Genomic DNA, 23,877 nt, shown 5'->3' on the forward strand with positions numbered 1-23,877 from the left:
AATGACAGCAAATATTTATCATTACATTTCCTTGGAACAGGCCTTCAGTGGCTCTCTAGCATTCTCAGTTTACCAAGTGACAGAAGTATCTCTAGTAATTTGCGACAACCCTACGCTCATTATTTAGGGAAACAGTCAACTAACATGGAATTGGTAGTGTTATATTCTGAAATACAAACTGAATTGATGAAAGTATATTCCTATTGAACAGGAGTTACTTCTTGTACTATTCAAGTACAAGGGATTTGTTTGGGGCTACATTTAAGATTCTTCCCAAGTCTTCACTCTCTGATGCTGCTATGTTCAAGAAATTGTGTCCTTTTGTCCTGAGTCATGCCAAACTAACAATCATCTTGTTCTACCCATTGAAAATGGTTAGGAGGCCTTAACACAGTATTTCCAGTCAGGCACAGCTAAATTTCTTCATAGAAAAAGTAGTACTTAAAAACTTTGTCTGAAAGCGTACATGTAAAAATATAAGACAGTATAAACAAAAGAAAACCACCATTACTAGCTATTTTTCTGCTGTATCTGATGTAAAAAAAAAAACAACTCAAGTGAAGTTATAATACTCAAATGATTTTTCTTAACACTGAAACTGCCATACAGTTAGTCTACATAGCCATTGAATCCATAGATGGCTTCGTGAAAGCATCAATCAAATTAAGAAAGAAATAGTTACTATTAGATACAAAAAAAATCTGAATTCAGTATTGCCTTGTATAATTGTCATTTGTAATTTCTTCGTTATGATTTTATCAAGAGAATTTGCAATCAAATACTTCAAAACATGAATGTTAATTACCTGGCAAGCTAAGGAAATTCTCTATGTCCCGTTAAGGGACATGTGCCATAAGTCACATATTTTCCTAAAAGTTACAAAAGTGCAGAAGGAATACCATTTTTTAGTATCATTATTTTCATAATAATTTTTTATTTTTCAGTTAAAATGTTACCAACAAGACATAAGTATGTATAAATACAATTTTTTTCCAATCTCACCACCTGATAAAAATGAATTATTCAAAACAGATATGTAATGATGAAACCAGAAAAATATGAGAAGGATAGCCAAGATCATAAATTATTTAGACTTGAAACTATCTGAAGCCTGGGAAGTTCTCATATTGTTTCCTCAATTTTAAACTCTGTCCCTCTGTAGGTTATTGTCAAGGGTTGTCCTGTCAGGGTTCCTGGTGGGGCACCATAGCAGAGAGCAGACCTTTCAGAAATGAGGGCATTCCCTGAAGCATAGGAAGAGGCAGGTAAAAAGTTAGCTGGCTTATGGGATCCCGAATCTGTCAATGCAATGCATTTGGTGACTTGTGCAATGCTTTTGATGACTCTACACAATAAAGGTGAGATTAGTTTACTGTAAAGACCTGTACTCTTTTGTAATGTTCCAGTGACAAAAGATAAATGCATGTTATGGCTTTCCTATGGTTGTTGCCTCAAATGAGGCTTGTTTATGGTGGCGCTTAATCTTTAGTATTTTGCTTCCCATTTTCAGCCCACTTCTTTCCTTCTAGGAGCATCATGAAACTATTTCAGCTTAGCCTAACTGAAGCAGAAGTCCTGCTGTTCCCAGAAAAGAAGGGGATTGGGGGACCAAAAATCTTACAATTTTTTTTCTCTTTATTCACCACCCACATCTGGATTCCACTTTTCCTTTTCCTTATCCTCAGTCCTTTTCTCTTTGTCCTGATAATCAGAATCTTGTTCACCTTGCTATGTAATTCTTTTTCTTGTACCACCCCAATAACATCATTGATCATGTAAAACAGCTACAAAGACCTTTTGTTCTTGCCCGTTGCCCGCGTGATTAAGTACTCTTCACATAAGCTCCCCTTATGCCATGTTAATTTTATTTCCCTGGCTCTCCAGTTTCTCTCACAAACATCTTCATTTCTTCTTCCACAAAGATGCACTCCAAACTTGACTCATAAGGCTATTCTTATGTTGAATCATTTCTTAAGGTGTGCACGCTCCTTTTTTGTATCCTTCATATCAGAAAAAGAATAGCAATAGTTTGAAATGCAGGAATGGTTACTTGAATCTTACTGAAGGACATATATGATTGGAAGTGTTTATGCATATATAAAAAATAAGCCTGTTAATTATATTCCTTTTCTTTTATCTCTTCTGTTGCTTACTAGATTTTTAATTCCTAAGAGTAGAGACTGTAGTTTTACATACACTGATGTACGGCTTACTGTCTCAGTTTCGATGAGAAATTCTTGGAGAATGTTTGTTCATAAGCAATAATGATTTTCAAATAACTTCTAAAAGAAACATTATTTCAAGATTAATATATGTTGTGAATTGCCAGTTGTATGTTTTTCATCAGCTGTTCACATCGACCCAAAATCTGATGAATACTTAGCATATAAGAGGTTATCTGAATGATTGACAGGGAAACTCATAAATTGCTCTCCAAAATGCTTTTAATGGCAGCAATATGACATCAAATTGGTTTGTGAAGTTAATGCTTTTTTGTTCTTTCCTGAAAATAGCTTCTATAACACTGTTATTGAAAGAGATCAAAATGTTTTCCAATATTTGTACGTAACCTAAGGAAATTGATCCATAGAGTTCTACTCCTCAATTTTTAGTATTATAGTTTCTAAAATGTATGTACTTGAATTCACATGGCATCTCTGAAGAACAGAGATGTATGCTTTTATTAGTATTTTAATTCTGAAGCATACGTTTATGGAGGAGCTAACTTAACATGTAACATTTATTATGGTTTTGTGGAAGAAGCAAGGGATATAAAACTTATTTCTAAAATGTCATGCCAATATTTCTAGCATATAAGGTTTGATAAAACAAGATATTTGCTGGTGCTCAAAGGAGTCGCGAGATATTTTTTAATTCTGTAAAAATGTCAAATCTGTGGTTAAAGCTGAAAGCAGACGCTCAGGTGAGGGAATTCATGACGGCATCTAGTTCCCTTGCTTAAACAACTCAGTTGGTCCAGAGCTTCTGATCTCCTCTTGGCATTCATTAAACATAATTAAGTCCCACTGCATCTTTCCCTAGGCAGCCATGCTAAGTAGCTCTCGTACGGTGCCTGATGGAGCAATTACACTCTACTGTGGTATTCGTATAGAGAGATTTCCACATTTGCGGGATGAAGGCATGCACGGATTGTTTCTGCATCCTTGTTTCTGTTTACTGAGTATCCAGTGATGCTATTTTGACTAGACTTTCCTATTTATAACACACAAGAAAAGGATGAGCTAGAATGCTGAGTAAGGATGATTTCAGGAAGAGTATAGGTTACTCAATTTTTTTTCATTTAAAGTCTGCTCTTGTTTTTTCGTTTCTTCATGGTGTTTATTTTTCCTTCCTATCCTGTCCTCCGATACTTCAGAATCTGCTGGCCAGCCAGTCAAATCTGATAAAAAAATGGAGTTTTCAGAGGTGTTGAATCCCTATCTATTCATGAAATAGCAGTCACTGTATTTAGGGCCCTTGCTGACTGAGAGACTGCAGCATCACAGATATGACAGGTTCTAGCTGCAAGACACTGAAAACTGGACATCATTGTCCCATGCTATTGCTTTTCCTACCTTTGGGGGGGAATGTACACTACCAACAAGTTTATTTTGTGTATCTATTAGACTCTTAAATTATAAAATCAGCAGCATAAAAATAAAGCAATAAGGATTTTCTTTAATACAGGCTTTCTAAAGTAAAAACAAAACAAAACAAAACATTGCTGCTGTTAATGCACTTTCATTTAAATTATTTGTGTGGAAATTATTATCTTCTCATGGTAATAGTTTTGCAAAATGAGAGGTAAAGCCAATTCAAGCATTCCTGAGTTGAGAAAATGGCAGGAAAAAGGCCTGTCATTCTGGTAAGGACTGGAATTGTTTTTCCATGGTGTTGATGTTTGGACGTTGCAACTTGCACATGGTAATTTTTCGTATCATCAAAGAAAGGTCATGCTACAAATGTGTAACAGAGAAATTAATACATGTTTTCTTATTTCTCGTAGAACATCTATTCTTGGAATTTCATTTGGGGCTGCATTTCTCTTGCTTTCCTTCATTTTGTTTATCTGCTTTGCTGGACAGCTTTTGGTAGGTATTCAAGGAAATGTAATCCAATAGTTAATGGTTTCTTTTAAATAAAATGTTCTGATTTTGCCAAGTCTCTCTGCCTTTGCAGAGTACCAGTTAAATGAGAAAGGCTTGCACACTCAGGCTTCTGAGGACATTGTTTTGTCCATGTTAACTTACTATAAAATGTCCTCATTTATCTGAAAAACGGAAAATGCCAGTGCAGTGCCTGTCTGTACCTACACTGATATTCTCTTTCCCCCATGTGAAGCTGGATCCTCTGAGAGGTTTGCATTATCGTTTGATTGATTGTCTTTTCAAAATTTTTGCTATTCTGCTTACAGGAGGTGACTCATCTTATGAGTGCTTTAATTTGGGGGACTGTGTATTTGTTTAAGTCTTATATAAGAACATTTTCTGAGTTTACAGAATATTTCACGATAACAATTTAATTTGATAAATAAAAATGTTATAGTAAAATTCTAATTTTGCCATTTAGTGGTCCAGGTGTTTATTGTAATGCCTATTAGTGTAGCCAATAATATGCTGAATTTGAGAATTTAATTTAATTCAAGATTTGGACAAACCTTTCAGCATTTCACAATGTAATTTACAAGTATTATTTTCCTTTCAGTCATTCTCAAATAGATCCAACATATAACTCCATCTAGAACAAGGAATTTGAGGATTTGTAAGAAAGTGAAAGCAATTTGAATTTGGCATGTAATCTAGAATAAAACTATCTGTATACTTGTCACTTAATCCCCACTTCTCCTTCTCTATCTTTGCATTTTTCCACAAGCTCCCATGGAGAAAGCTGAGAGAAAGATCGTTTATAAAAAAGTAAAACATGCACATGGGAAAGACAATTACATCACTATGCAGTAAGGAAAGGTAGCCTGGCAGTTGAAGCAAGAAATAGAAGAAACGGGATTTTGTAATTTCTCCCTTTTCCCTTGTGGTGCTTGTAATTAACCAGGACATATTTTTAAGAAAATGTAATTAATCTACGCTTCAGCTGTCTATCCAATGAGGTAGGGATGTTGCCACTACTCAGGAATTAATCTGAGATATAATGCAACAGTATTTTTAAATATTTTAAATCCTTGGAGTGAGGTCCTAGAGGTATTGCTATTACTTAACAGCAAAAATTAGTTATTATGTAATGTCATGCTTGATTGCTGTTTTTTATTGACATCAGAGTAAAATGATGGAGTCAGAGTACTGCTGTTGAATAAGCAATTAAAAAAAAAAATCTTTCAAGGAAAAGCCAGCCTTTTTCCTGTAGAAAAAAGAGGTGCCAATGAAATGGTATCGAGAAGTGTTGGGACATACACTCTCCTGGGGCTTTTATTTATAATGTAGGAGGAATACAAATGTATTTTCCTGCATTTAAAGGGATGGCTAAGCAAATATTCCAAGTCAGAGTTGAGGAGTCGTGCCACTTGAATAATATCTAACACCTACTTTCAATGCTGTTTTTCCTATGTCTTGAATGTACTCTAAATACTTCCCAGAAATGAAGACCTATTACTGCATTTCTGTTGACTTGCGAGATGTCATGTTCTAACCCAAATAGCTTGAAGAGGAGCTATTTATATCTATGTCTTTATAAGTTCAGCTGCTCTAATGCAGAAGCTATGCTGCTAAGAAGCCTTTCAGCAAGTAAGTTATGACCATAGTTGATGCAGCGCTGTCTTTTCTTCATGAGCATGGACATAGTTCTGTAAGGTGATGGGTGAGAGGCAGCTAACAAAAGAGGCAGTAAGTTTATCTTTCCCCTGTCCTCTCCCTAAGATTTCTTCCTTCATGTCAAAATCCAAGTATTGTTTTGCGGCTTTAACCACAGTGACACCCTATGTTATGTTTCGGTAGCATATCCATTGCAGTATCTGACCCCTAACTGTAAATGTTTTCTCTCTAGAAGAAAAAGCCTGAAATTCTCAAGCAAACAAGTATCAATATCTGAGTTTTAACACTCAGAGTTTTTATTGTCAGTGTTAACAGAAATCAAGCTTTATCATCTGTAATCCCAACTAGGTTTGAGTTTGGTGTGGTTTTTTTTTGCTAATGTGGGTTTTTCCCACCTCTTTTTCTAAAAGGGTACATTTTAGAATGCATGTAGTAAATGTGGATGTGCTTGTGTGTACACACACCTGCATGTAATGACAGAGTTTAAAATCACCAAATATCTTTTAAAAATGCACAAAAAAAGAAGATAATTTTTGGGGCCTGACTGACCCTGACGGATGAACTGTGGTGGGTTAGTGTTGGCTATGGGCCAGACACCCACCCAGCTCTTCACTCACTCTACCTCCTCAGCGGGATGGGGGAGGAAAATAGGATGAGAAAGCTCGTGGGTTGAGATAAAGGCAGGGAGATCACTTACCAATTACTGTCACAGACAAAGCAGACTCAACTCGGGGAAAATTAATTTAATTTATTGCCAATTAAAATAGATTTGGGTAGTAAGAAACAAAAACAAATATTAAAGCCACACCATTCTTCCCCCCTCTCCCAAACTCAGCTTCACTCCTTCGCTCCAGACTCCTCTATCTCCCCGCAGGCAGCACAAGAGGGAGTGGAGGGTGGCCAGTACATAAACATTTCTCTCTGCTGCTCCTTCCCTTCACACTTTCGCCCTGCTCCAGCGTGGGTCCTCCACATGCTGCAGTGTGGACATCTGCTCCAACATGGAGCACCTCCTCCTCCTCCTTCTCCTCCAACCTTGGTGTTCCCTCCGCTGTTTCTCACTCTTTTGGTTCCCTCCTCCTCTCTCTGCCCAACATTTTCTGCCCTTCCTTACCCAGGCTCTCCCCGAGGCGCCCGCCCGTGGCTGAGGGGCTCAGCCGTGCCCTGCGGTAGGGCCGGAGGAGCCGGCTGGAACCGGCTGTGTCCGGCACGGGGCAGCCCCGGCCGCGCCTCACAGGGGCTGCCCCTGCAGGCCCCACCACCAAGCTGGGCACCTGCACCTGGTACATAAGCTTGCAGCAGTAGTCAAATATTTACATGACTGTTATGAGGTGTATAGAGTGGGACCTGTAGTGCTGGCAAAGACAGCAAAATCTAAGTTCTTGTTAGAACACCTGCTGTCACTGCATTATGCGCTTGTCTCAATACTTTGACACGTTGTCCTCTCAGTCCCCACCGATTATAAATGGCTGTCACCAGCATAGAGTAAGTCACACAAAAACCAACTTTGAACAAGTTTCTCTGTATGATTTTCATTTCATTGGTAAATGAAAAAAAAAATCCAGACTGTAATGCTAAAATTACTAGCTCCTATGGAATTTAATTACAATATTGTAAGAAGAGATTTGTGCTCACTCTTTCACTCAGTTTATTATTAGTTGATCTTACTCTTTGGCAGCACTGCAGTGCAGTCCAACTCAATCTGTTGTGAAGAGATAATATCAGCCATTAAATAAGAATAGGAACATTTCCATCAAATGGTGCAGCAAAGTGGTAGCACAAATAATAACGAGGTTACAGACTTCCAGACCCTGCCTTTGCGGCGTGACATCCCCTGCCGGTCTTGGGCAAACCGGCCGAGGGCAGGGAGGGCTGACAGATCTCATAGGAACAGTCGTTTGCCCATAGGCCTTAAACCTTCATCAATCCTAGCTAAAATGTATGTCCTGAAACTTGAAATGGATTTGTATCTTTTGTATTCTAAATATTTCTTTGTGCCTATGCATTTTTTTTTTTTACCTTTTTAGATAATCACAGTATTTAGAGTTAAATCTTAAGATTATGAGTATTTTTGGTCTTAAAGATCCTTTTTGGTATATATTTTCATATTTTAAATGTAGGCTATTCTTTTTTATTAATTTTGAATATCTTCTTTGAATTTTCCTTGAGAGGTTTCCTTCCCAAATTACATGCAGCTAGAGGACAGTGATTGTCTTTTAGCTCATATATTTTCTGTGTCTCTTTTCTTTATCTTCTTGAAGTATAGATGAGTTCATAGAATGAATGTGAAATGCCTCAGATCTGGTAACTGTTAGATGTGTTTTACCTCCTGATGTGAATGCAAGGAGGCAGACATCTGGTTACCTAAATGATACATTGGAAAATGTAATGCAATCAATAGAAAAAAAAACATAGTAAGCATGTAAAGGATAGATCTCTGTGGTAGCTGAGGTAGCCTGCCGAAAAATTATTAGTCTCAAGCAGATGTTCTTTGTGCATTGATTTAAATACAGTCTCAAAAATTTCTTTGTATTACCTGGGACATGCATGCACTTAATTGGTACCACATACTCTTTGTGCCAGTTATTTTCCATTAATATGAAACGGCTTTTTGTTGCACATGTTTGTACCTTGCAAACCTATTTAGCTACTTCAGCTAACAAGGAAGATTAGAAGTAAAAACATTTCTTTCCTATCATCTCATCTGAACATGTTTATAGTCTCTGTTAAATACCCAATTGAACCATGGAATTAGCAGAACACAATACCAACAAAACAAACATCAGAAAATAACTGGCTCCACAGTTGAGAAAGATGCTCTGATTTGAGGTCACCGGAGCATGTAACAAAGTCCAGCCAGTATGTGAGCAGTCCTGTCCCTGCTAGAAGAGAGCGTGTTATATTTGTTGCATTACACCACACCACTGTATAAAGAGTGATACACGATCTTTACCTTTGTTTGCAAGGATTTGTATTTTACTCTAAAGCAATTGGCATTGGTACTTAACAGTCGAAAAGACTGTGTACACTCAAGATACTTAAAAGCTCTGCAAGGACAGGAATATCAGCATCAGCACTACTTGGAAATTATTTTTGACCTGGCGTCTTACCTCTGATGCGAGTGTCTCTCTTAATGCAGGTACGAATGAAAGATCAAGGCCCTTGAGTTTCTTCAACAGTAAGGCTTTGCTTGTAAATTAAGATTAAAACAGGGATGGGGGAAGGCAGGGAGAACTCAGAGAGGCACCTACAGAACTCACTTTGGCACCTACAGCAGAGCCCATGAAAGAGGCTCATCAAACCTAAAAGTCATTCTGATGAGTCTCTAGCACAGGCACTGTAACAGCAAATCCATCATCACTAAGTTAAGTACTATGTTCAGACTTCAGGAACTGTTAGAAATGTACTGATTTCAGTAACAAAAATCCTTCTCCTTACTTCTTCTTGAGTTTTATGTTTATGACATGTTATGTGATTGTGACCAACTGAAGAAGTTGCCTAACCTGGCGAAAACCACAAGTTTCTTATATCTGTTGTGCCAATAAGTTCTCTTTTAATATTTTTTGATGAGTGAGACTACCTTGAATTTTTTTAAAAGCCAGCAATTCTGCCTTTTAGTGTCTTTGCCCAAGATGAGATAGTAAGTTACCTCCAAATAAAGAGATATCCAAGTATGCTTCCTAATACCAACAGTCCAGTATGCAAACAATTTTCCCTACAGTTAATTAATAAGAAGGACGAAAACAGAGAGCATCTCAGGATTCTAGCTTTTGTCAAACCAGTTGTATCCAATATAAATTGAGTAGACTCTTCACCTGGATGCATTTTGTATGATTCAAAATGCCTGGCTTAGATTTACAGGTGCCACCATGGAGTTCAAAAGCTTGGTTACAGTACTCATTTTAGAAATACTTTGGTTCTTTTTATCAACAATAGGACCATTAGAAAGTATGTAAAGTATAAGCCTGTGTCTCTATGCAAAAATCACCCTTCTCCAAGCTTAAGTCAGTGTAATCATCGTCAGCAGTTCTTTGAATTTGAACTTTGGTGTCTTCTTCAAGTCTGAGTGAAAATGAGCATGTGAAAAAAATCGTCATTTGGGGGCTTTTTGTTTCTCTTGATTTCATTCTTTGTAACATCGGTATTAGTAAAATATTAAGTTGCATTTGAATGCAACATGAAAAGAACAATAATAGAACTATAGAAAATGTGTTTCACTGGCTTTCTGTAAATAAGAGGTCTTCAGTCAAGATGTTCCAAGCTCTGCTAGCACGTGAAGAAGTGTGACAGCTCTTGCGATACTGTCTTTCATCTACAACATAGCTATCACAATTAATTCTTGCACCAGTTCCTTGATCTCACTCAGAAAGACAGCATTCATTTTGTTAAATGCTGAAGTAGGTTTCTGTGTGTGGAAAGACAACACAGGATACATTTTAATAACCTGAATATTCAAAATAAGTTATTACTCACTATCATGCTGAGCTGTCATATCAGATTTAACACGTTCAGATGAAAAGGTAGTACATTAGTCACCTTTCATACTACAAATACCTATTATTTCTAGTTGGTAAGTGATAAACACTGAACCATATTCTGCCAGCTCTGCTTAGAATAAACACAGAAGCTAATGCTACTGAGATCTGATGTCTTACCCTTCTTGCATGCTTTCTAGAAATGATTACTTTCTTCCTTTCATCTCATACTTCTTTTTCTTAAGAAAATTGCAAATGAGACATAACATTTACAAGAAAATGTATTTGACATAAGCTAATGAATCAGCAAAATAAACGTGTATAGTTCTGCAGTGCTATTAAGAGTCTGAATTTAATGATCACCCCACCACTCCAGTTCTGCTTCCAGGAGTTCCCTAAATTTTCAGCAGTACTGAACTGCTGCAGATGTACTGTCTATGGACTGGATTTAGGCTGCTCAAAAGTGAAATGAAGTTCAGCAAATCTGTTAATTCACATAGAGAATTACTGATCAACAGTGTATTCTTTCTGTTTTCCAAGGAATTTCTACTCAATGGTTTAAAGATTTTTAGTGTGAATCAGGGTTTTGTCACAAATTTTCCTTTCAGGAGCCTCATTGGCTTAACCTATGTAGGCTGCTCTCTCTGCTATTAGAGAGACCTGTCATCTATTTAACAAACCAGGTGGGCATGACAGATGTATTAAATAAACAGTGGTCCTTCCCCTCCAGAACTCAGAACTGTGCATTAAACAGCCTGTCAAGAAATGCATCACTGAGTTGTGGTGTGCTTCTGTTTTACAAGTGGAAATAACTACAACTTCATTTTTGAAGTTGCAGTCTAACAACACTCACATTTTTCTTCAGGTCAGAGCCAGCAATATCTGTAATTTTAGCAATAGCAGCTGGAAGAATGGAATCTCTTTATTAATTAATCACACTGGCTGAATGATACATTGTTTCCTGAAATTTATTTTATTCTCCAGAACTTTTCTTAGTGATAAACTTGCCCAGAGAACATAATTACTTTTTTTTTAAATGGAAGCAGAAAAATAACTTTTTAAAGAAATGTCGAAAATCAGTCCAATTAGTTCCTCCTTGCTAAAATCCATTAGCAAAGTCAGGTGATATTGATCAAAAATCTTGTAAGCAAAAGAAATTTAGACTTATTGCAAGGAATTTTGGTACAGAAGTTACACAAGTCTGTTCAAAAGTGTACAGGTACTTGGAAAACAATAAAGCAGTCCTCAGCAATAAATGCAGTTCTCAACATGGACATTGCTAAGTAATCTCAGCAATTCTGTACTGTAATTTTTTCAATTATTACTTTAAAAAAATTAAGAAAGGTTCAAATTTAACAACTGGAAGCGTTGATGTTAAAGTAGAAAAGTCTGAGAAATCTCCATCAATTGATGCCAACGTTCGTGTATTTAGATGTTGGGATTGAACAGAGATTTTCTGTGTGAAACTTAATTTTATCTTCAGAATTAACATAACACAAGTTGTTCATTTGTGCAGAGGAAACCATCAATTTACATTGCTTAGCACTAGAAAAACATGAAAACATCTTTTTTATGACATTGTTTTGCATCTGTTACTGAGCTATGTTTTTTAAAGTTCTGAAATTGAAAATGGGATCTGCTAGAGCTTGTTGAATCCAGTGGAGTTCACGAGCCAGGGGAGTGCTCCTTCCTGGTCCACTGGAGCCCAATTTGATGGAATTAAAGACCCAGGGGATCCTCCTGTCCCACTCCCATCGATTGGAGGCTGTCAGTACGGTGTCCCAGGTACAACCAGTAGTGAGGCTGAGCATGTATTCCCAATAGGCACACAGGCATATACCGTATACACAGGACCAACGACACAGATATGCAGAGAAGCAGCTCTTTTACCAGCACCCACATAAAAGCAAGCAGCAGTCATGTAAATATGAACAACACTGATGGTCTAGTTCCTCCTTTCTGGCTGATCAGGACTGAAGTTTGCTAGTGGAATATACTGTCATCATCCACAGGCACACTCGCGTTTGTGGGTCACTCAGTATGGGCTTTAAGTTGATACAATATCCATGCCCAGCCTCTGCCTCCCTTACGCAGTGACTGGCTCAAACCTTGGGTCTCTCCAAATGTAGATCACCTACTTACCAGCCAGTCCAGCTTGAAGTTTCCTAATGGTTATGTACACACTCCCACACACACCTCATGAGTCTCTCCAAGGACTGGTCTGAGACGCTTCAGTTGCTGGCACCCAGGCCCTCCGTTGCCTCAGACATGTAAGCGAGCTCTCTCCAGTGGCTGGCACCCATCCTGTGCTACTTGCCATCTAGTCCAGCATGAAGTTTGCTAGCATTTGCACACATGCAGGCTCAGAATAAGGACTGCACTTACACAGAAGATGGTTAGGGATAGGTTTTAATAAGAATATGCAATAGTCTCATTTAGACAAGTGTTTACATGCAGCCATTTCCTTTCATCCCCTCTTCTCCATTTACCTATGCTTGTTCCTCCCTGATCTGCATTTGTCCCATCCCCTAAACATCCTGTAAGTTTTCCACATACCCACAATGCCCTTAAAACATGCCATAATGTTACATGCCAAATTTTACACCATCTAAAGTTTCTCTCTGCTCCATTGCAAAATTATCTGCCCTGTGCCAGCATACTATCCTTTTAGGCAGTAATCGCCCTTAGTCTGCAGGGCATCCTGGAAAGGGAGTTTTTTTCGTTGAGGTTTCTTGGTAGGTTTCCCATCAGAAACTGTGGCTGAAACGGTCTCCTTCGATGGTCTTAGGAGCAGCAGATTCAGTGGCTTCTGTTCTTCACTGATTAGGTTACTTTGGTTTCACCATCTATAATTGTCCTTTTGATCATCACCAGGTCTTTGTGTTTAAATTGATTAGCCTTTAGTCAGATAACCTAAAAACAGTAAAATTCATAATAAAATATATCTGGTTTAGGTCAGATAATTAGCTTCTTTTCTTGGAATTTCTTATCCTAAAGACTTTCCTTGAACTGTGTAGCTCCCTGTAACGTAATTCAGAAAGGAGAACATGATGTACTGCTTTATCTATATAATTTCTTATCCACTTTATATTCCTCATACTTTCTCAGTGTTCCTGCCTAGTTTTGTCCCTAATCCAACTTAAACTATTCCAGCTACTTCTAAACTTCCAAGAAAATCACAGAACAATGTAGTCTTCAGGATAAGAAATTCCAAGAAAAGAAGCTAATGATGAAAATAAATTATCTGGCCTAAACCAGATACTTTTTATTATGAATTTTACTGTTGTGGTAAAGCTCCAGATGTGCTATAACAAAGGCAATGAGTAATTTAAGGCATGATTTCATGACTGGTTTAATTTGCCATAAATCCAAGCTCCCTGACTCATCAGGTTTTAGGCAGACTAGACAGATGAACGATCATTTTCACACAGATCCATTCCCTGCATCCAGTTGAATACTCCCTTTCTGTAGCAACAGCAGCAATCTAGGCTTTGTGCTTTTTACTTTTTGGCAAGAATGACAAAACTTTTCTAAAATCTACATGTGGATTCAAATTATGTTGAAATTTGCTATGTACTTAGGGGTGGAGAACAAGGTTTGGAAGTTCAAAAAGGCATTTAAGCAGGAGTTTCTTACTCAAAAATGCACGTCCCTTGAGTTCACGTGGGGTTTTTTTAATGTCCATCCTTGAGATTCTGGTTATTGTTTTGACCTTCCTGAAACTGACTTCATTTGCGCAGAATCTGTCCAATTCAGTATGCAAAACTCCCTATCATAAAAGGAAACAATATGTAAAAAAGCTCTAGATATACAGTGGACTTGTCCAAATAGTGTGTAATTGGGAGGGAAATAGTTATGTGCAGTATGACAAAGACCTTCATGTAAACTACATCACATGTGTTGGGTAATAGTGTAATTTAGCGTGATGTGCTATAGCTATTGAACCTGAACTAATAGATAAGTGCTGTAAGTTAAGTCCTATATTTGGTAGTTTTTAGTGCTTGAGTTTTCATTTCAGAGAATTCCTGTGCTTGTGTCTCTGCTGATTGCTGTGGCTGGGGTGAAAACAATATGTAAAGTGATCTCTGATAATATTAAGTAAATAGAGAAAACGAGTTGATAAAAAACAAATGCTTTTGTGGGACTGTCATGTTCCTTAACTTTTCATTGCCTTTTTTACAGAGGTTTCAGTATAGCTGAAATTGTCATTTGGAAAGGGCACAAGATGCTTCTAGGCAACCTTACCTCCTCATTGCTAAAGTTTGGGAAAATTAATATTTATTGGATGTGCCCCAAATTGTCATTTATTCTGTGTGAGCATCTTGTGCCTCTAGGCACTATGCATGTATGAATGGAGGCTGTTGCAATGTGTTCTTGGAAACAGGTTAAATGAGTCAGAGTTTTTTATTGTTAATTTTTGCCACTGTATAAGAAAAAATTTCTATTCACTAAATACGCTTTGTGTCAAATTGTAAGTCTGATTGTTGTATGAAATGCTTATTTGTTTTCTAAATCGTTTTAGGGAAGGTTGATTTGCTTTGCTGAGTTACCTTTCACTTAAAATGAATTATCAAACAAGTCTCCAAACAAATGAAAGAAAAACCCAGAAACCCCACTATTTTGTAGACTGCCAGGCATATATCAATGTATACAGCCTTTATCCTGCGTGAGGAGACCTCTGTCTGTCAAAGAATTTGCATAATCATTATTTACGTTTTGAAGTTTCCAGAGGCTACTAAATATTGCTCTTTCAGTTGAGGTGGGGGAGGTCAGTTTGTTTGCTTGTTTTTTACTGGTATTAGAGGTAATGACACCACTGTCAACTCTGTATTTGTTATTATTAGTAATATATATTGAATTATTAATAAGGTACTTGCAAATTATAATTATTTAACACAATTGATATTATGGCAGATATTTTAACTAAATTTGCATTTAGTCTCATGTATAATCATGATCTGTAACTCTTATGAGAATATAATAGTTGAATACTTCTGTACAATGTCTCAAGATTAATGCTGCCCTCAATCTTGAGCCTTCTTAATTCTACCCTTGTTTATAGTATTTAAATATATTAAAGCTATTTTTGTTTTATCTTTTTTAAACTCTTTGCACTTAGCAATGTAGCAAGAAAGCATCAGCTTCATTGTTGTGGATCCTGAAATCATCTGGAATAATTGCAAACCGTCCTTGGCCACGGATCACTCTTACATTGACAACCACTGCTATAATATTAACTATGGCTGTATTCAACATGGTAAGGGAAAAAGGGGTAATTTTTTCTTGGTTTTTTTTGTTCTTTTAAGATCTTTCTTTTTGTTCAGTATTTGTTTAGATGTCAAATTTATGGCTTATGGTTATGCCAGGAACTTACATGATAGTGATTGCCAGAGACAGAAATGTAAAGCAGAGCAAGAGAAAACATACTGTATAATGGGAACCTCTGCAAACAGGATGCTCAGCAAGAGCTCGAATCTTGGCTAAATTTATTAAAGAAAAATGTAATTTATAAGGAATAGAAGATAGTTAAATCCCAGGTTTGAATTGTTCAAATCCCTTGCTCATCTATGCATTGCTTAGAAAAAGAGTCTTGTTCAAAAAAGGAAGTATCTCCTTATAGGATGCATGGAAGACTTTGTGCAAAACGAACTAAGCTTTATTCAGATTTGTGATGCTCCTCTGCTGATCACAAAATTATCATAATGTATACATTATTGAATTTCACGTGCTTGTCTTTTTTTTTTTTTTTGAAAAAGAAAAAGAATTCAAAGTTACATCAAAACTTCAAAAGTACTGAACTACAAGTTTGTTAGGGCTAACCTCTACTTTAAGAATTTCCACCTGTGCTTTTCTTTTCTATTCTAATAGGGAAAATCCATGTAATTCTGTTATTCTTTTGTAACTATAGCAAATACAGAGTAGATCTGTCATTAGTCTGCATAATGCCTGAATCTTAATGTCCTCATTTATTCTGACGGATGTGTTGTCTAATGGGGTAAGCAGTATATGGGATCAAAAAACTTCCTTTTTTTTGCCCTGTTGGCTGAGTCTGGTTCTATTTGTAAACCTGTGAAAGTGTTCCAGATCAGTTCTGTATCTGCAAAATGGGAACTGTAATATTTATTTAGGTAATGTTTTCATTACAACATTAATGCATAGATATTAGTCACATTTCAAGTGAGTGAGATTTGAACTTCAGTACTTTCGAAATTGCAACTTCAGCACTTCCTTGAGTTGCTGGAACTTTTGTTACTTGAGGTTCATAAAGGACTTAAAGTTTGGTAATACCTACACTGTTTTATTTTGTTTTCCCACAGTATTTCAGGGGACCCTTAGTCAATCATTTGTTACAGAAAGTACTAAACTTGTCAGGATGATGTAATGATGTAATGTGGGCTTTTAAATGTGAACATTTGAAATTTCTGGTAGAACCTGCTCTGCATTTTTTCTGTTAAATTATCCTAGTCTTGTTTTTATTGGTTTTCTTTTCAGGAAAGTAGATATTTTCCTTTCTTTCTCCTGCTTTTTTAAGGAGAAGGGATAGACTGAAAAATCATTCCATGTTCAAGAATTTAAAATTCAGCTAATTGAATTTGGTGTATAAGGCTGGTAGAGGAAAAACTCAAAGAAGCAGTGGAAAATGAGAAAATAAGCTCACTTTTTAGCAGTGAAGGCAGTTAGCAATGGGAAAAAATTATTTTGAAAAGTTTTTGATTCTCCATCACGTCTCAGATGAAGACTATATGCCTTTATGAAGGATAACCTTCAGCCAAGCAAAAGTTATTTGGCATACTACAGGACAAAACGCAGAGATGGACTAGCTTGTAAAATGTCAGTCAGATTTGGCTTTCTCTTATTTTGAACTATATAAATGTATAAGATGAAATGAAATAACCTACTTGGGTTTAAAGTATACTTTGAGCTAGAGGTCATGCAACCATATGGTTAGTTATTAAGCTAAAAAGTGTAAAAGAAGATATGGTCAGCAACTGTTTTTTCCTTAGACTGAAGTTCTACTATTGTGTACAGCCCACTTCATTTTTAGAAGAAGTTTTTAGTTTTATTGGTTCAAGTCCACTTTTATGTGGACTGAATGTTACAGTAGAACTTAATAGGCTGTATTTTAAAGTCTTCGTGCCTTATCAGTAATGTCTGCAGTATTACAAATAATCATGCTCCATGATATTCATGAGATGATAATTTTAAGTACAATTCCCACCTTGAAACTAAATCTTAATAGTTTGACTAGAAAAAATGACTTTAAATGTGATTGTGAAATTTGCATTTCCTTAATATTAATAGCAAATTGTGGGAGAGACTCTGAAGTATCATTATTATATCTCCAAGCAACATGTACTTAATAGCAGAGTCCATTAACTGCATTTATTTCCATGAACACTTTCAGTAGAAAAAGGCAAAATGTAGCCATTAAGATTTAATGGAGATAAAAAGCGTCTAACCATCCCACACCTAATAAATCATAATTAAGACCAAAATGTCAAATAAAACTCAGTCTTTATGGTCAAGAGACATTAGAAAAGAGTGGGGTGCAATTTTATTTCAAATTAGCTGTTTCAGCAGACATCTGAATCTAGTCTTCCTGTTTGAGAGATATAAAGTCATGATCAGTGGAGGGAAGTTAAAAAACATCTAATGTCACATAATTATCAAGTACTTCTTAGCTGAAGGGAGAGGGTGACTAATGCTGCTTCCATTCAGCATTAGATCTGGTGCCATATATAGAGCAGGGCAACAACCAATGGCTGAGAAAAACTGTTTTTGCGAAGCTGACCTGCATTAAACCGAACATGAGAAAGTATATTGCAGGGAACAATCCAGACATCTCAGAGAGACAGTAGGACTGCATGACTGCAAAAAGTTGATTCTTGGAAGCTGAATGAATGACTGCATACAATACATCAAATGATTGTGCCTCACCATCCTCTGGGATTCATGTGATCTCAAGGAACATGGCATGATGAAGGAGCCCTGGAACAGCTCTTTGTTTCAGTGACTTCTGCATCAAATGCAAGAATGGTTCTTGGCACAGCAACAGGATCTCAGGGCTATACTCTCCCAGGAAGGTGCCCTAACTACCAGCTTTCAGATTCAGGATCATAGAATCGTAGAATAGTTTGGGTTGGAAGGGACCTTTAAAGGTCATCTAGTCCCCTTCAAGTACTGACAGGCCGCAATAAGGTCTCCCCAGAGCCTTCTCTTCTCCAGGCTGAACAACCCCAATTCTCTCAGCCTTTCCTCATAGGAGACAGGTTCCATTCCTCTGATCATTTTTGCGGCCCTCCTCTGGATGTTATTTGCTTTCCTGTCTTTCGTCCAGTGGATTTTGAACAACTGGACTATTTCCTTTGAAAGAACATGTCTTTAGAAATGTGAAGACTGACAGAGGTTTGAGTATTTTTGCTCCATTGTTTAATGTACGTCTGTGAGCACGAGCTGCCTTAAATGATGCAAGTATTGGCCCCATATTGTTCTCCCTCTAGTCATGGCTGAAAACCTGTGTTTTAATAATGACAAATAATTAAGCAAACCTGCTTTCATTCTTACAGCAGAAAGTTGGTTTCCCTTCCTTTTAGTGTAGCCAACGCTGTTAATACAGTTGCTGATCTTGCTCAGTGCTGTATTTTTAATAGGCAAACTCTTTGGCAGATATGCTCTAATTATATGTCCCCACAGTGCCTAGCATATTGAAGACCCTGTTTTGGAGGGTGGCTAATGCATTTCTTTTAAGAAGAATAAACAGACACTGCCTAGAGCTTGACCTGGCCTAGGAGTTGGAAGGAGAAAGGGGAATGCACAGCTGCAGTCATGTCATTTAATTCCTGACTCAGCTGCCAGACCAACTGGCATTTTTCAAAGGAAGCGGTAATATGCATTTTGAGAAGTTCTCCTAAGTCACATGGATATTTGGAGGGTTGGTAGAAAAATGAAAAACAAAGAAGAGGAGTCCTGCATGTTTGCCTTGGAGGTTCAAACAAAAGAGCAATGCTGAACAAAAGCATCATTGCTTCATTTTTTTTTGTGTTAAGAAAAATGTAAATCCTCTAGTTCAACCTATGGTACCAGACTTACATGCTTCTGCCATACTTAAAAGTATACTCTTCTCACTCTGTCTTTCGCTGAACAAAAGAGTAGGGCACAAACATGAACAAGTTTCTTCACAACAGCACTATAAAAACTGTAGACCACTGTGTCTTGAGGCGATTGCATAGCTCTCCTGGAAAGGCAGAAAATTAATTTATAGTTGCGTGTATATATAAGGCAAGGAGGTAGTGGGGAGAGAGAGGGATGGTGACAAAGATGTTTTTTATACTTTTCTTTATAGTCTTCGCATGTCCATTTCCAGTATAATTTTGTATAATAAGGAAGAGAAAACAATGATGTGATCTAATTAAACGTAAGCTGTAAATTCAATTGAGCTGCACTTTTTGGTAGCATGCCAAACCTTTGCTTTTGCTGCTTATGTGTTTCCATTGATTAAGTACAGCTCTGCTCTGGAACTGCTGATCCTGGAGCACCTTCTTCCTAAAGAGCTTACTTCTGGGCTGCGGGGTTTCTTGCTGGTGTGCAAAAGGGCACTTGTTAGTGTTCTGAGGGTAGCCTTTGGCTTCTTTTTGCACAGAAGATGATATTAGTATTTGTCTTTACAGATGGCTACTGCATGACATCATGCTACCACAGGTTGATAACCATAGTTGGCACTTGAATCAATTAATTTTGCCTTTTACTCTGTGATTCTGTAGTTCAATGGAGGGCTATTTCCCAGCTTTCTGCCTCCTGCCCACCTGTCACGGGGTCAACCCATTCACATAGTAACTATTAAAACTTTCCATTTTATTGTTTATTCCATAGTTGTTTAATTCAGTGTGCATTTGATTACTGCACTTAATATTAAATTCTGCCACCTTTCCTTCTTTTCAGTAGGATGCTATTTTATGCACATTAATATGGATATCAGCAAGCCCACTTGCTTAGTAAGGTGAGATACAACCCATTCAGCTTGGCACGTTTACATCGGACCATGTTCATTGTGACGCCTTGGTTCTGGTGTGTTATGGATTGTAGAGAAGGGTTGAAAGTACCTTGGTGAGAAAGTTGGCTTTGTTTTTAGTAAGATCTAAACTACTGTATTGTATAGTCTTTTGCAGATTTTTGGTCAGATAACAAAAGAGATGCACTAACTTGCTTACCCTATGTTGCAGAGGAAGGGTTTGTCACCACAAGGCTCCTGTTGAAAGAAATAGCAGCACAGCAGGTATTTTCATCATGTGAGGCAAAAAACTCACTACTGAAGATTGCAGATTATACGAACACAAGAAAAGAAAAAGCTGTTAGAATATATGAAGTTAAAATGAGAATTTAATGGTAGTGTGCTCAGATGTTCCCTGGCAAACATTGGTATTCATAAAAAATATTGCTTTCATTTGAGTCATTTGAGTAGGTGTGACTGCTTAGTAGGACTGAGCTGTCTCTTACAAAAAAATACTATGTTGAAGAACAATATATATCTCCAAAGCGTGATAGCAGATGTAGATAACTGATGAGAGACAAGAAAGACAAGTACAAACACATCATTCAGAAATAAGTGTTGTTTGGCTCATGGGAGATGACAACATTTCCATATCCTTTTTTTTTTCCTTTCTATATTTATGTATTCATAGATATCCTACATTTCATATAGCATTCTGTGTATACAGCTAACATTTATAGGTCAGAATCTCAAACCCCAAATTAAAATGCTTTAATAGAAATTAATATATATTAATATATATACACATATATGTTTATATAATGTAATTGTGTTTGAGTTCTTCATGGTATATAATCTTCTGTTCTGTGGACGTGTGTGGGATGGGATTCTGAAATTAAATACAGTTATTTCATGTTTGCAAAAAAAGTAAATGCGCTACTAGTGGGATGTGGACACTCTTTTTGCCCATCCTTGGCAAATGACCTGGTTAACAACATCTATTAAGATGAGAATGTCAATTTAAATAGTTGGGGGTAGGGAAGGGGATTAAATACTTAAAGCTGTCTGGAGGGCCTTTGCCCAAAATTGTTCCTGTTAAAGAGGAAAACCAGCATCAGCTGGCTTAAACAGTAACCAAGGGACTTCAGAAGGGATTCTGAAGTAAAGGAAGAAATAGTGTGAGAAGAAGTATAAAAGAAGCATGGAAATCTGTAACAGGAGGCAGAGACTTGTAAGTGTAAACAGCTGACTGTCAAAACCTATTTTGATACTGCCGTAAGTCACCCCTCCGGCATCGTACCTCTGGCATCGTACCTCTGCCTCGGCCAGCGAGAGCAGCCTCCCGGTCGGATACTGTGAGCTGCCTGCTCTGCAACAGCGCAGGCTGTGACAAGCAGGGACCCACACTTCAGGTTTGTCTGTGTCCGTGAACTCGCGGGGTGCTTTCTCACTAGCATGTGCATGAACAATTTGTAGAGAGTTGCACAGGTGCACATAAAGCTAGAGCACCCACATCTCCTTACAGGACGGGTGTGCAAGTAGGGTAAACCACGCTCCCACAAGAGGGAGCGTGTGCATTTAATCCACACGTCCTGTGAGAAGGGGCAGATATGCATATAACTCTGTGTGTGTACATGATTAGAGCTCTTTGCGATTAGTTATAGAAGGGTGTTTCAAAATCTGTAGGTGTTTATTAACACTTTGTAGGGTCTGGTTTTGCAGTTTATCTGTTGTATTACTGATACTGATCCTGACTGTTTAGTTCACTGGTTGCGGGTTAATTATGTGTAGTTGCACATAAACAGTCAGAGAAGCATGTTAGTGAAGTGCAACTGTACCAACCAAGGTGAGTGCCAACTTCTTGTAAAGCAGTCTTGGTAGCAGGTGGCATATCTATCGCCTTCGCAAGTCCGCAACCGGTCCTGCTTCTGTTGAAAGGGCGTTACAGAGATAATGGTTTCAAACTCTTCTCAGCAGTGCCACAAAACATATCAAGGGGCACTGACCACGGGTGGTGGCTTGGGAGGTTGGATAGTCTTTAAAAAGAAAAAAAAGTCACTGTTGATTTAGTACAGTGCTGGGACACGTTGCCAAGGGGGATTGTGGGGTCTCCATCCTTGGAAGTTTTCAAGACTTGGCTATACAGAGCTGTGGCGGACCAGATCTAGTGTTAGTTAGTAAATCAATAAACTATTTTGATCCACATTTGCTTACTCTGAGTGAAACTGAGCAGATTTTCTCTGGGGCAGTAGGTAAAGACGGGGATGGGGAAAGAATTTATAGGTGAGTTACAAACTGGCTACCTGCAGAGAACAACGGGTGAGAGGGAGGCAACCTGTGGAGCTCTGCAATGGTCAAGCCAGTGTGGATTTTCATATACAGTGTATGAGAGGGACTGTGAAATTTGCTAATGAAATTAAGATGACAGGCAATGTCTATGAGGGAAAGATTGGGATTTTAGAAAGGAAGAAGTCAGCTGAGGATTTGAGTAAAAGAACTAGGATGAAAGAACTAGGATGAAATTTAGTAGAACAGAGCGCAAGATTATGGTTGGTCTGACAGACCAGTGACAAGAAATTCTGATACAAGTTGGAAGCTCATCAGATGGACATGCAATGAGTTCAGGATTTTAATTAATTATGTGGGTTTAATGACAACTCAGCTGAATCACAGTAACCATCCATGTGACTGCTCTTCCCTCATGGTAAGTATAAACCACATTTACTTAAGTGAGTCCTAATGAAGGAAAACTACCTCACATTTGCTGAGCATGATGTCAATGTGCAGCAATGTGTTAAGCTGCTATAATGTCATGATCTGTCTGAGCCCCGCTTACGTGAGATACGGTGAGCTATGAAGGTATTTTAGCTGTGAGCAAAGGAGCTGTCATTCTAGGATGTATGAAAACATATTTTCTGCAGAATTAGTATTAATGCTATTGCACAACTCACTGACAAAATCTGGGAAGGGTGTTTGCAGTTTTGGTCACCTAGAACGTTGAATTGAAAGAGGTATGTACAGAGGGTGACTACTGGAATGATCAGGGGAATGAAGAGCTTTTTTTCTGCGAAGAAACTAGAAAAACATAGATTGCTGAGCACAGTGAAGGCTGAGATGGCATTAAATATTGGCAGTGTAGATACTAGGGAGAGAAAGGAGCTATCTGAAAGCTAAAGGATGAGATTAGCACAAGAAGAAAAAAAATATGGGAACTGGCCAGGAATACTGATCAAACTTAGAAACAGTTCTTAGAAACAGTGGTGAGATTCAAAGCAGTGGAATTAATGCAGTGAAATCTAAGTCCTTAAGAAAGCACTGGATCAATACATCAAAGGGTACTGTATGATGGTGGTTATCTGTGACATCAACTGGCTGAATTTGATGACCCAGGAGATACTGGTTCCACTCTTCTGTTTCAGTAACTTTAGTACCAATATTATCATCATCGTTATTATGAGAAGGATTACATCTGTGTAAATCAACTTCAGTAAAGACTTCTTACTCTTTCTTTAATTCTTCCTGTGTATGAATAGGAGGTTCAGTTGAGGTAAACCCAGGAATTATATATATTGAATTTATTTCATCGTCTCTTGTGTGTGTGAGCTTCTGATATATGAAAGTAACATAACAAAGAGTCTTTTGTCTTTTATTC

At 37.6% G+C, this 23,877-nt stretch overlaps 1 protein-coding gene across 1 annotated transcript in view; it reads left to right on the forward strand.

Annotated features, from left to right (window-relative positions):
* The window catches only part of ADCY2 (adenylate cyclase 2), a 230,160-nt gene that overhangs the window by 175,166 nt on the left and 31,117 nt on the right, over positions 1–23,877 (forward strand). Inside the window, exons 15-16 of the mRNA XM_075142429.1 lie at positions 4,007–4,091; positions 15,357–15,494. Coding sequence (XP_074998530.1) covers positions 4,007–4,091; positions 15,357–15,494 — 223 coding nt within the window. The remainder of the gene's footprint in view (positions 1–4,006; positions 4,092–15,356; positions 15,495–23,877) is intronic.

Source organism: Calonectris borealis, chromosome 2, assembly GCF_964195595.1.
Source record: "Calonectris borealis chromosome 2, bCalBor7.hap1.2, whole genome shotgun sequence".
In the NCBI taxonomy this organism is placed as follows: domain Eukaryota; kingdom Metazoa; phylum Chordata; class Aves; order Procellariiformes; family Procellariidae; genus Calonectris; species Calonectris borealis.